Source organism: Schistocerca gregaria, chromosome 4 (genome assembly GCF_023897955.1).
Source record: "Schistocerca gregaria isolate iqSchGreg1 chromosome 4, iqSchGreg1.2, whole genome shotgun sequence".
NCBI lineage: Eukaryota > Metazoa > Arthropoda > Insecta > Orthoptera > Acrididae > Schistocerca > Schistocerca gregaria.
This window is the reverse complement of record NC_064923.1, coordinates 495,540,626-495,554,509: the sequence shown is the minus strand read 5'-3', so window position 1 is coordinate 495,554,509 and position 13,884 is coordinate 495,540,626. Positions and strand designations below refer to the sequence as shown.

General features: G+C 41.7%; 1 protein-coding gene across 2 annotated transcripts in view; it reads right to left on the bottom strand.

Moving 5' to 3' along the window:
* Positions 1 to 13,884, bottom strand: part of LOC126365805 (coiled-coil domain-containing protein 93) — an 83,309-nt gene that overhangs the window by 49,656 nt on the left and 19,769 nt on the right. The window contains exons 2-8 of one of the 2 annotated variants that reach the window (XM_050008387.1): positions 7,973 to 8,086; positions 7,786 to 7,880; positions 4,432 to 4,543; positions 4,192 to 4,347; positions 3,940 to 4,074; positions 414 to 482; positions 244 to 294 (exon numbers count right to left, since the gene is read on the bottom strand). In XM_050008387.1, coding sequence (XP_049864344.1) covers positions 244 to 294; positions 414 to 482; positions 3,940 to 4,074; positions 4,192 to 4,347; positions 4,432 to 4,543; positions 7,786 to 7,880; positions 7,973 to 8,086 — 732 coding nt within the window. The remainder of the gene's footprint in view (positions 1 to 243; positions 295 to 413; positions 483 to 3,939; positions 4,075 to 4,191; positions 4,348 to 4,431; positions 4,544 to 7,785; positions 7,881 to 7,972; positions 8,087 to 13,884) is intronic. The other variant, XM_050008388.1, reaches the window with a different exon arrangement.

Here is a 13,884-nt window from a genome sequence, read left to right as displayed (position 1 = left end):
ACCACCTACAATATAGAAAATCCACATGCATCATCTTTTGCCTTTTAAGAAATAAAACTGAAGAAGGAAAGTATACTTTCTTTCAGCTTATTGATACAATAAAATTACTGCACTAAGATAATTTTTAGACAAAAGTGCAGAAACCCCAAGACGAGGGTTAAGTAACAGTTATGCTACACACAGAAACAGATAAAGATAATTTCTTAAGTAATTAAGAAATATGTGGATATTATCTGTGCTTACCTCTTGTTCTCCCATAGATGACAGGTTGTTCATTAATTTCTGGATTTTTTGCTGTCACACCATGCAAAAAGATCAAAAATATCTACAGTGATTGTTAGCAATTAATCACACAGAAGATAAATCACAACTATACAATGTACACTGACAATCATGCCTAACACATATGTTACCTCCTCAAGTTTTCGAGTTTCTTGAACATCAACAGTACGTTCCTGACTGCTGTCATCAGCACTGATACCCTGAAAGAGAAAGATTTTGAAATAGGCATGGAAATACAACATTCCATTTTCTGACAGAAAAAATACAAGAGTGGATTAAAGATACCATAAATATGTCCAATATAAACAACACTACTAATAACACTGATATATATTATTAATCTAATGATACATTTTGCAAAAAATAACTGAATAATTACAACAGCAGCAAATGCCATCATTTGATCTACAAATGCTGTCAAAGTAATGAATTAATGATTTTCAAAAAGTATCAGAACACTTTAATGGTTTTTTTAGGGGGTGGGGTGGGGGGAGTGATATCTTTCTTCATGAATGATTTTGCATACAGTTTAAATTAAATTACAAGAAAGTGTATTTGTATGAGGGTTGCCCAGAAAGTAATGCACCACATTTTTTTCTTCAACAATTCTTTACTGAGCATAATGAGAATTTCACACACACGGAAGAATGGTGTTTTATCTACACGCCCCATTTTTCCACGTAATGTCCATCCCTTTCTATGGCCTTCCTCCAGTGTGGAACAAGAGCATGTATGCCCTGTAGGTACCAATCACTGTCCTGGTGGCAGAGGCAGTGCTTCACTGTGTAAATCAGCTCCTCATCATCGTCAAAATGTCTTTCACGAATGGCCTCCTTCAATGGCCCAAACAAGTGGAAGTCCGATGGGGCTAGGACATGGCTGTCAGGTGTAACAGCCGTGGATGGCCTTCCCGACTGCTGCAAATCATGGAGCCCCGCCGAACCGCCTTATGATGACCTCACCATCGATTCCCAACGATTAACTGTACTTCTGTCAAGAGCAGATACTCCATAGACTTTGCACAAACATTTGTGAATATCCTCCACAGTTTCTTTCTCCACAATGAGAAATTCAATGATGGCACGTTGCTGGTAACATACATCACCTACAGACACCATTTTAAAATTGTCCTGCAGCTATGCTATCTGTTGAAAGCGATGGAAACTCGGTGCGCTCACTAAGGAGACTTCAAATAATACATACGTAACGTTTTGCATTCACAGCATTGTTTTCAGCTGAGAAAAAAATGTGGTGTGTGGCTTTTTGGGCAACCCTCATATTTAATACTGATCGTTGACTTGAAACATTTTGCAAACAAATAAAAATATATCCTTACATGCCATATCCACTTGAAATTATCTTGAAGGAGAATTTTGCTTTGCTTATCTGGTTTCTCATGTCTACGCAATACTCAGAGTGCAACATAATGTTTCAAAATGTTGCTCCCGAAGTACTGATCAGAAACAACAAGTTTATCAGAGGAAAGGAGATGTTTATGATAGACTGTTGATACAAGCTTGACATTGGAGAAAGAAATATGTCCACTTAGTTGTATCACAAGCAAATGAAATTGTGTGGCTTCATTGCAAAACACTGACCATGGACTTCACATTTAACATGAGTGCTGTCAGTTTATATTTTTAGCACTGTAACAAAATAAATTCCAGTTACGAGACTGTGAGCATTGCGTATGTGAAATAAATAACTTCTGTCTGAATCACTGAAGAACCTTTTATTCCATCTGGCATGTTTTGGCTATTCGGTACATAGAATTCTCTAAACAGAGTTGAAAGTTAGTGAATAGGCAACATTGGTATCTGGTTTGGGGGAATAGTAAATCCCATCAGATACACTATGGTGGAGTAGATCACTCAATACAGCAGCACAACCCAACACCATTAAATTTATGACCAAATACCATACAAAAAATACAAATGAACTACTCTAGACAAGTCTTACTGCTTCTCATATCCCAAAAGCAAGCTTAGCTGTAAAGCTAAATCATTCAGTGTCACAAAAATATGAACTTGGCAGCTGGTTAAGAGGAAATATATGCTGACTTAATAGCTCTCAGGTTTTACGGTTATTTCTTGGACTGATTCTCAGTTTGTTTGGGGTAATTTGCATGAGGCAGTAGTTTCATCATGCTCGGTATCCAAAGTCCCAGCTGACAGTAGCAGTTATATGATTTGAGACACAATTATATGGAAAATTTGTTTGTTACAGTCATTTTTTTACACTAGTGGCATCCTTCTATCAGGATAGTATTTAACAATATGGTGCTCTTGGGTCCCACAGTTTTTGTAGCCCTTCTTTAGCATCACTTGTGAAATGCTTTAAGGGTGCCCAAGAAAAGCACAGTAAGAAGCGTGTGACAAAGTAGGTTTGCACAATATATTCAGCTTTATGTACCCTGATTTGTTTCCATAGCTGTTATAAAAGAACAGACTAGTAGTTACTTCAAAATAGAAATGAAAATGAGTAATGGAGAAATATATGCTACTGTCCCCTTACTTCAACCAATGTGCTTGGAAGCAACTCTCAGTTTCTGAGTTCCAGATCTTGTGTTTTCTACAGCATCAATTTTACTAACCAAAATGTTTCAAGACTTCACATGTATTTAAATATATTTTTGTTTTCTTTTGCAGTGCATTAATTTCCTGAATCCAGCAACACTGTATCCCTCTCTAACATCCTCGTTAACAGAGGCCATAAAATGCCAGTATATTTAAAGTACGCAAACGTGGCTAAAGATGATGAAAAATTAAGTATCAGTAGCTGTTTTGTATTCATACCACAAGGAATATGAACAAGGAAACTTAAATTGTTGAAAGCAGCACAGATTCAATGGAAATCATTGAGGCCTCGCAACATGAAAATAACAAAATGCCAACTAATCTTCTGATTCTCCACCAAAGCAACTTACAATTTGGACTGAGAATGACAGTATCACATCAAGGTCACGTTCAATATAAAAATCGGTTGACAGACCCTACATGTAACATCAGCGCAGGAATGAAAAGTGTTGAAAAATCACTCTGTTTGTGTTTGATTTTTTCATGTAGGTGATCCAGGTGATCCTTGCACAAACAGTCCACACACACGTGTGTGGATTCTAGTCTTCTTGAGTTACCCCAAATTCATCAATTAGGAATGCCTGCAGGAGTGTGCATTTGTGTGTGTGTGTGTGTGTGTGTGTGTGTGTGTGTGTGTGTGTTTGTTTGTGTTTTTGAATGTATGAACATTTACTCGAGAAAGAGCTAGAGCTCAAAATCTAATGTGAATACGCTCCACACATCAGTCCAACTTAGGCAAGTGGTTGCCTTTCACTTATTTTACATATTATTTCATATTGTTAAATATTCTTCAATGGACTAAAAGCAGTGATGCTGTAAATATGACTTTAAAGATTTTGCTTTCATGTTTTCCAAAAGTTCATTATAAAGTTTGACTTCCATGAGCAAAGAACCATTTTCATACAGGGGTGTGTTGATTTGGATCAAACGCAAATTTTTGTTTTATTTCATACAGTGATCACAAATTTCACAGGAGTAGTAGTTCAATGCAGTAACAGGAAAGTGGTTGAAGTTAGTGATCACACAGTATGTATCTGATGCTTGTAATTCCTTGTTTACAAAGATAGGGCATAACACTCACTGATTCTGTTCCAACAGGTACATCAAACATCTTTATGCTATGACCATATTCCAATAAAGTACTGTAAACAGATGTTTCCTCATCTTCAGGTGGTGGCCCCTTTCTCCGGAACCTTCGTTGTGGGTGGTAGAGTTCCTGGAAGAAACAATATAAACAATTTTTTTAAAAATCTGAACTGGAAATGGTATAAACATGATCTAATTTAAAGGAGCAACTTATAAAACTAAAAACAAAGGTTTTGATACAGCAAACCTTCACACTCAGAATATTTTGGGTAATACTGGCTCGCTGCTTTAAAGTAGTTTCCTCTTCTGCTCCACCATACTGTTTATCAAATTGACTGACCGCATATGAACGCAAGAAATCTCCAATCTCAGCTCTTGTTTCCATTGATTTTTTCACAAGCCACTAAGGAAAGAAAATCAGATGTTCAGTCTGAGTCTAGAGTGTTTTCTAGCAATTTATTTTTATAGCTGACAGTAGTGAACTTACCTGAATGACAGGAAATATGTGGATAAAATCCAATCCTTGAATTTGGTGAGGCTCAATCTGGTGAGGACATTTCATCTCTGGGAGCACCGCAACAATTTTTTCTGTCAGTGCACTGTAATGTGATAATTTGGCAAATCTGATGATTGATTGTACTGATACTTTTGTTAGAAGACTTACACTATTTCAGACCCCAAATCTTCAGAAACATTCCAATCAGCACCTTTAACACTAGCCTGTCTATCCTCTCTGCCCATCCTCCCTTTTCTTGGCAAAGTTTGAGTATTCCTTTCTTTCATTAATCATTACTTAGCATCCTTGAGCTTAAGTGTACTAATAGCATTAGCTCTCCATGTAATTTTTAACCTTGATTTTGGTTCTCTTACAAGAGTTTCTAGAAATTTTATTCCCGTTCAAAGGCACCATCCCTAAGACTATGGATCCAAAATAAACACAAAATCAACAGAGCTTAGGTAAAAAAAATCATGACTAAAACTTATAATATTAACAATACCAGAAAAGGAAAGTTGCTACTCACCATATAGCAGAGAGGCTGAGTCGCGATAGGCACAACAAAAAGATTCACACAATTAAAGCTTTCGGCCATTAAGGCCTTTGTCAACAGTAGACACACATACAAATCCCATCCCATTCCAGTAATCCAGCAGGATTTCCAGTCACTACTCGAATCCTTAGGCCCATCCCAGAATCTCTCCCCCAGAGTCCATCTCTATACTTACCCCTACCACTCCCCGCACTCCCACCTTCTACATGCTTCCTCAAGTCCATAAACCCAACCACCCAGGATGCCCCATTGTAGCCAGTTACTGTGCCCCCACTGAGAGAATCTCTGCTCTCGTAGACCAATACCTTCAACCTATTACCCGGAACCTATCCTCCTATGTAAAATACACCAACGATTTCCTCAACCGACTCTTCACAGCTCCTGTCCCTTTACCACACGGTGCCCTGCTTGTCACTATTGATGCCACTTCCCTGTACACTAACATTCCTAATGCCCATGGCCTTACTGCTATCGAACGCTACATTTCCAGGCGCCCTATGGATTCCAAACCAACAACCTCCTTCCTAGTCTCCATGACCAACTATATCCTCACCCACAATTACTTCTCCTTAAAAAGGAAGGCATTACCTACAAACAAATCTGCAGTACGGCTATGGGCACCCGCATGGCACCATCTTATGCTAACCTATTCCGGGGCCATCTAGAGGAATCCTTCCCAAAAACCCAGAATTCTAAACCCCTCATCTGGTTCAGATTCACTGATGACATCTTTGCTTTCTGGATTGAAGGTAAGGACACCTTATTCACATTCCTCCAGAACCTCAATAACTTCTCCCCCATTTGCTTCATCTGGTCCTATTCAACCCAACAAACCACCTTCCTAGATGTTGACCATCACCTTAGAGATGGCTACATCAGTACCTCCGTCCATATCAAACCTACTAACCACCAGCAATACCTTCACTTCGACAACTGCCACCCATTCCATACCAAGAAGTCCCTTCCGTACAGCCTAGCCACCGAGGTCGTCGCATCTGCAGTGATGAGCAGTCCCTCCAAAATATACCAAGGGTCTCACTGAAGCCTTCACTGACCGTAATTATACTCCCATCCTTGTACAAAAACAAATCTCCCATGCCTTATCTTCCCAGTCTCCCACCACCTCCCACAGTCCACAGTCCAGCCACAAAGGAGCATTCCCCTCGTAACTCAGTACCATCCGGGACTGGAGCAACTGAATTACATTCTCTGCCAGGGTTTCGATTACCTCTCATCATGCCCTGAAATGAGAAATGTCCTGCCCACTATCCTTCCCACGCCTCCTACCGTGGTATTCCACCGTCCACCGAACCTACACAATATACTCATCCATCCTTACACGACCACTGCTCATATCCCTATAATAGACCTAGATGCAAGACCAGTCCCATACATCCTCCTACCACCACCTACTCCAGTCCGGTCACTAACATCTCCTAACCCATCAAAGGCAGGGCTACCTGTAAAACCAGTCATATGATTTACAAGCTAAGCTGCAGCCACTGAGCTGCATTCTATGTAGGCATGGCAAGCAACAAGCTGTCTGTCCGCATGAATGGCCACCGACAAACTGTGGTCAAAAATCAAGTGGACCACACTGTTGCTGAACACGCTGCCAAACATGATATCCCTCATCTCAATGACTGCTTCACAGCTTGTGTCATATGGATCCATCCCACCAATACCAGCTTTTCTGAATTCTCAGGTGGGAACTTTCCCTGCAATTTATCCTACGTTCTCGAAGCCCTCCTGGCCTCAACCTTCGTTAGTCACTGTCCTCACCCATCCAGCCTCCTCCCTGTTCCCATTCCATCACTACACAGCCATCATTTCACCACCACACCCAGTCTTTTAATTTATTTTTATTTTTATTTCTCTCCTTTTGGCTACTTACCCCCTCCCCCCTCCACACCTTCTCCCCTGCCCTCCGTCAAAACTGCAACACTTCACTGTGCGCCACTCCCTTCATACTATCCCTCTCCCTCCCCGTCACAGCCTCTTCCTTACCCTCGCCCAGTCGCCACTCCCATCATGCACTGGTGCTGCTGTTCGCAGTGTGGTTTCAGCTCTCTGAGACTGCAGATGTGTGTGCAAGTTGCGTTTACGTGTGTGTGTGTGTGTGTGTGTGTGTGTGTGTGTGTGTGTGTGTACTGCTGACAAAGGCCTTAATGGACGAAAGCTTTAATTGTGTGAATCTTTTCGTTGTGCCTATCACGACTCAGCATCTCCGCTATATGGTGAGTAGCAATTTTCCTTCTCTGGTATTGTTACATTCCATCCTGGTTTTTCCATTGTTTGACTTATAATATTAAAATAGAGAAAGATGAACATTTCACAGCAGAATCTGACAATATCAATTGATCTAAAAACAATGTCAGTACAGGACAGAAAGGCAAAGAAAACGAAAGGCGAGATAAGTGAAGCTAAAAGGAGCAGGATGAGGATAACAGAATCAGACAGAGGAAATTGAGGTTTATTACCAGAATTAATACAATTTTGCCTTTGCTGCTGAAATCCAACTGTCTCTCCTTTTTCTGCCTTCCAATACTTCTCTTCTGTCTCTGTAACCCCCCCCCCCCCCCCCTATGTACTCACCCACCCACCCAACCATCTCTCTCTCTCTCTCTCTCTCTCTCTCTCTCTCTCTCTCACACACACACAAACACACACACACACACACACACACACACACACACACACACACACACACACACTCACTCACTCCCTTTAGTTTAATTTTGTAGGCATCTTCACATAATTATAATTGGATGGTTGTATAATTATCAACTTACATTTTCTGCCCTATTGTAAAACTGTCTTGAAAAAGCAAGTCAACGTCAACATCAAAATTACATGTCTCAATACACCATGTCATCCCTCCTACAACCTGCAATAATGAAGATTACATGTCATTAATAAGTAATATCATCTTGTCAGTCACAAACAAAATCCAGATATACAGAATTTGCAAAAACAGACCTTATCAAATGGTGAAAGTCCTTTAATTCGAGCTCGAAAATACCCAGCTGCTACAAGAAGATCAATTATTTCCTGAAATTTCAACTTTTGCTCTTCATCATCCCGTACTTCAACCTGTAGAAAATTAAAACATAAGTTTTGAAAGTTCAGCTTCGTTCTCAATACTGCAAGGTAATTATGACAGCTTGATCATAAATCAGAGAGATTCTTATAATATATTAGGTTTGTCACTTTTATGAAGCAGTAACAAAGGAAATTGTTTTCATTTGGAATAATAAGTACAAAACATTACATGTTTGCAGAATATTTCTGCAGTTATTCTCACAATCTTATGTTTTCCTCTTTTTTTCCTGTTATACACATATTGTACAAATAAGAATCGCACAATATCATGCCAGGGATCAGCAAAAGCGGCTGTTGGAACACTCCCCTTGCAACGACTGCATGACTACCCTCAATTTTGTAGATTTCAGTCATCAGAGAATGGAAAATTCATGTGGTGGCCACGTGTTTCAAACAAAACTCATCAAACTTTGCCATCGAATGATGCTGTCTGACATATATACGAGAAGGTTGTGTACAGTGCTTTAATAGGTGCTAACTTTAAAGAAACATTTTAGTCAAAATACGCCAACAGCACAATGCAGAACAGCGAAAAATGCACAATGGCTTCTATCAATCGATATAATATTTATGTGGAACCTCATCTCAAAAAAATGTATAAAAATACTGCAGTGAAATAGTAGCCATGGTTCCATTCTTGACCATTGTGATGTGTGGAGACCCACTGGGCTATGACCTAGACATCTCTGACATCAGTATTCATTGCACGATGAGCAAATATGACACTACAGTACACTATTGGCAAGTGTGGCTGCCAGAGGGAGATACCGTGGCTGTGTACACTTTGCATGACGGCTTCCCTGGCACATCCCAGCACCACCTGAAACAGGCCATCTACATATACAATCGCCACCCAATGATCACCCTCAATCTTATCTCACTCATCGTGCTATTTACTAAGTTAGCTAGAACTGTACAGTACCTATCTTGTAACATGACTATAGCATACGTTGTTTCCACTGTGAACTATCGTCCTGCAAGATCTTTAAATACAGTGGTTCTGGAGGTGCCGTCTCACCTTTTACGCAGTGAGTTACAACATAAATGATGATGTTCTTGGGCATTTTTCATGTTCATTACATAACCGTGGACCCCGCACAACAAGCTACCTTACCAGTTGTGTCGATGGAATTCATGTTACAGCAGTTTCTTCAACACCAGTTAGAGGGTCAGAAATGTCAGGAAGACTTGTTCTCCATGTTGCTCTCCTGGCTATGTGCTATGACATGGTGGGAGAGTGGGATGTGCACGACTAGCACCTCCGGAGAATTTTGCCGCATTCCAGGTAAAGGATCCAGCAGCTGAAAAATCGTTTTTCCTGTCACTGATCTCACCCAGTATGTACCAGCTTTTGTGCAAAAGTCCCCTCTCATGGAAACAACACAATCTGTTCTCTACTAACTGCATATTTTTATTGACACTGACATGTCATTGCATCCTATGTGGAATATTTTATCAGTGCCATAAACAGCCTAATCAGTCATGCAATTCTGGGCAGCTGAAATGCAGGGACTCAATAGGAAAGGCAAGTCTGTGACTCCAGTACATAATGAATCGTATGCAGAGAAGATAATTCGGGATGTAATCAATCGAGCAGCTCCAGATGAGGAGGTACATCAGAAACTCTACATCTTAGGGCCCTACTTTGAAAGATAATTTAAAATTGATCCAATCTTTCAAAGTTTTCCTGGGCACAGGCCATTGATTAGAATTCTGAGATGGGAGGATGACTGTCACGTCAGACCCTGGAAAGGGATCCAACTTTGCCAACACAGCAAATGCAGCAACAGTAGAGCACAAACAGCGCAGCACTCCATCTCAAAACTAAGGAAAAAAGTCTTGGTCCCCTGACCAGCTGTCATATCCACTGTACCTGAACACGTGTCAAAGAAGACTTTCCCAACAGGTGGACACAGTATCAGACATGCTGGAAGGAAGGACATCTCATGTCTGCCTGCCAAACTCTGGAGTGCCTCTGCATCCCTGTTAAACACTTAAATGTATCTCCAGCTGGGAGCACCTCCCTCTCAATCCACAACTCTACATCTACATCATATTCTGCAAGGTACCTAATAGTTTGTGTGGCAGAGATTTCATAAGATGTAGGTGGGACCAAGTAATATTGCCTGACTCTTCCCAGAACGTGCTCTCATTAAATATCGAACAGCAAACCTCTCAATGACTCCCAATGCCTCTCTGATAATTCCTGCCATTGGGGTTTCTTGAACATCTCTGTAATGTTCTCAAGCTAACTAAATGATCTGTGACAAAGCACGCTGTTCTTCATTGTATTTTCTCTACTCTTCTATCAGTCCTGACTGGTAAGGATTCCAGTTGATCAAGTGCCTTTTATGCCAATTTGTACATGGATGAGTTACACTTCCTTAAGATTCTTCCTCTGAATCTCAGTCTGGCATCTACTTTTCCTGCTTCTTTATATAGTCTTTCCATTTTACCACATATACTGTTTCCAGCAATTTGACATTGACAGTGTAGTTGTGCAGCAGTGGATTTCTCTGACTATGTATGCACAATATGTTACATTATTTATGGTAAGGGTCAACTGCCAGAAACTGTACCATTCATCAGTCCTCTGCAGGTCATTCTGCAAAGCAATATTGTCATCTGGCATTGCTACTTTCTTACAAATAACCACGCCATCTGCAAACATATCTCAAATAGTTTCTGCCTTCTACTAGATCATTTACAGGCAATGTAAACGATAATGGTATTATCACACTTTCTTGGAGTACTCCAGAAATTACACTTACATCTGTCAATTTTGTTCTGTTAAGAGCATTGTGTTGGGTTTTACCTGCAAGGAAATCTTGAATCCGGTCTGATAATTGTTAAGCCAGCAGTACAGGATGGTGTCAAATGTTTTTGGGGCATCATCAACATGAGTACCTTTGTCTACAGCGCTATGGAACTCATGGAGAAACAGAGCGAGCTGAGATTCACAAGATCTCTGTTTTCAGAATCCAAGCTGATTTTTGTGGAAGCATTTTTCATCTCCAATATCGTCATAAGTCTTGAGGATAAAACATGTTCCATAATTGTACAACAGATTGACATCAACAACATAGGGCTATAATTATGTGCATCTATATACGAAGACAGAGAGGAGTTAAAAAACAACTATACATCAGAATGAGATTTTCACTCTGCAGCGGAGTGTGCGCTGATATGAAACTTCCTGGCAGATTAAAACTGTGTGCCCGACCGAGACTCGAACTCGGGACCTTTGCCTTTCGCGGGCAAGTGCTCTACCATCTGAGCTACCGAAGCACGACTCACGCCCGGTACTCACAGCTTTACTTCTGCCAGTCTCTTGTCTCCTACCTTCCAAACTTTACAGAAGCTCTCCTGCGAACCTTGCAGGACTAGCACTCCTGAAAGAAAGGATATTGCGGAGACATGGCTTAGCCATAGCCTGGGGGAGGTTTCCAGAATGAGATTTTCACTCTGCAGCGGAGTGTGCGCTGATATGAAACTTCCTGGCAGATTAAAACTGTGTGCCCGACTGAGCCTCGAACTCGGGACCTTTGCCTTTTGCGGGCAAGTGCTCTACCATCTGAGCTACCGAAGCACGACTCACGCCCGGTACTCACAGCCTTACTTCTGCCAGTCTCTCGTCTCCTACCTTCCAAAGTTACCTTGACATAAGAGAAGACATCTTAAAACTGGGACATGGAGAAAGGGCTTAAAAGACACCATACAGAAATGGAGGTCCAAAACTAAAAATTAAATGGCCTTCATCATATTGCTTTGGCGGATAAAAAGTAAAATGCGGTTGACAGCCCACAAATCATTTGCTAAAATGGCCGATAACTCAGACAGCAAGTCCAAAAGTGAATGTATTTGGTTAAAAAATGGGCACTCTGTCAGGAAGTGGCAGACAGTTAAATCCTGGGCACAATGTGAACAAAGTGGTGGGGTAGCACCACTTATCAAATGACGATGGCTAAAAAGGCAGTGGGCAATATGCAGCCAAGTTAAAATGATCTGCTCCCAGCGGGAGCACCGAGAGGAGGTTGTCCAAGCCACTGGGAGAGGCTTAAAAAGCCGTAGCTTATTCCCGTGAAGGGAGAACCATTGGCGATGCCAATAGTGTCCTGACAGACAGCAACACAGAGATCACCAGAAGGAATATAGGAACTAGCGGGCTGAGGTACGAGAACTGCAGCATTGGCAGCAGCCTTGTTTCCTGGCAGACTGACATGACCAGGAACCCACATGAACATCACAGTGGCTACACCAAGAGTGAGCAAGTGACAGTTTTCCTGGACGCACTGCACTAAGGAATGGGTGGTGTACAGCACACATAGACTCTGAAGGGCACTGAGTGAGTCTGAACAGAGGACACAATTGAAAAGTCTGTGTCGCTGGATGTACTCCAAGGCCTGATAAAGGACGAAGAACTGGGCTGTAAATACTGAGCAGTGTGCCAGAATCTGATATTGAAAGACACGGGCAACAATGATGAAGACACACCCAACCCCACAGTCAGTCCGAGAGTCACCAGTGTATACAAAGGTACTATCGCGAAGTTATACACAAAGGTCATGAAACTGAAGCCGGTAGAGCGAGGCTGGAGTAGTGTCCTTAGGAAGCAAATGAAGGCCAAGGTTAACATGGGCTGCTTCATGGAGCAAAGATTGTGAACAGTTCACATCCACAGGGAAAGTTGCAGCTAGTGAGAAGTTAAGCCACCATAGCAAGTGCCGAAGGAGGACTCTAGGAGGTAACACAGAAGAGGGATGTGCCCCATACTGGCAATCAAAGGAATCATCAAAGAAGGAGGCATAGGATGGGTGGCCATGCATGGCAGACAAACAGCATGCATACCTGCTGAGGAGAAAGTCATGGCGGTAGGACAGTGGTAGTTAAGCAGCTTCACCATACAGACACTAGTGTAAAAAGTGCCAGTGGCCAAACGGATGTCACGATGGTGGACAGTGTCAAGACAGTGTAAGAGGGATGGATGTGTAGATGCTTAAACAAAGCACCCATACTCAACTTTCAAACGGACAAGGAACCGGTACAAATGGAGGAGGATGGTTCAATCAGCACCCCGGGAAGTACCACTGAGGACATGTAGGACATTATGAGGAACTGTTTACAGCAGGCTGCCAGGTAAGACACATGGGAGGACCAAGAGTGTTTCCTATTGAGCTTGAGCCCCAGGAATTTTGTAGTTTCAACTAACAGAGGGGCAATAGGCTCAAGATGTAAAGACGGTGGGAGAAATCATTTACACTGCCAGAAATTCATACAGACGATTTTGTCAGTGAAAAAACAGAAGCCACTCTTGATGCTCCAGGAGTAAAGACGGTCAAGACATCGCCGAAGACGCCGCTCAGTGAGAAATATCCATGGAGAACTGCAATAGATGGTAAAATCGTCAACAAAAAGGGAGCGGAGGTGCCTGGCGGGAGTCACGCCATTATAGAGTTAATGGCGATAGCAAAGAGGATGATGCTCAAGACGGAACCCTGAGGCACATCGTTTTCCTGGATACAGGTGTCCGACAAGGCAGTACCCACACGCACCTTGAAAACTCAGTATTTCAAAAATTAATAAAAGAAACAGGGTAGGCGCCCAAAGAAGCCCCACATGTATAGAATACGGAGGGTACCAGTTCTCTAGCAGGTGTCGTAGCCTTTCTCCAAATCGAAAAACACGGCCACAGTCTGAGACTTATGCAGAAAACCATTCATGACATGGGTGGACAAAGTAATGAGATGGTCAGCTGCATAATGCCGTGCTCGAAATCCACATTGTGCATT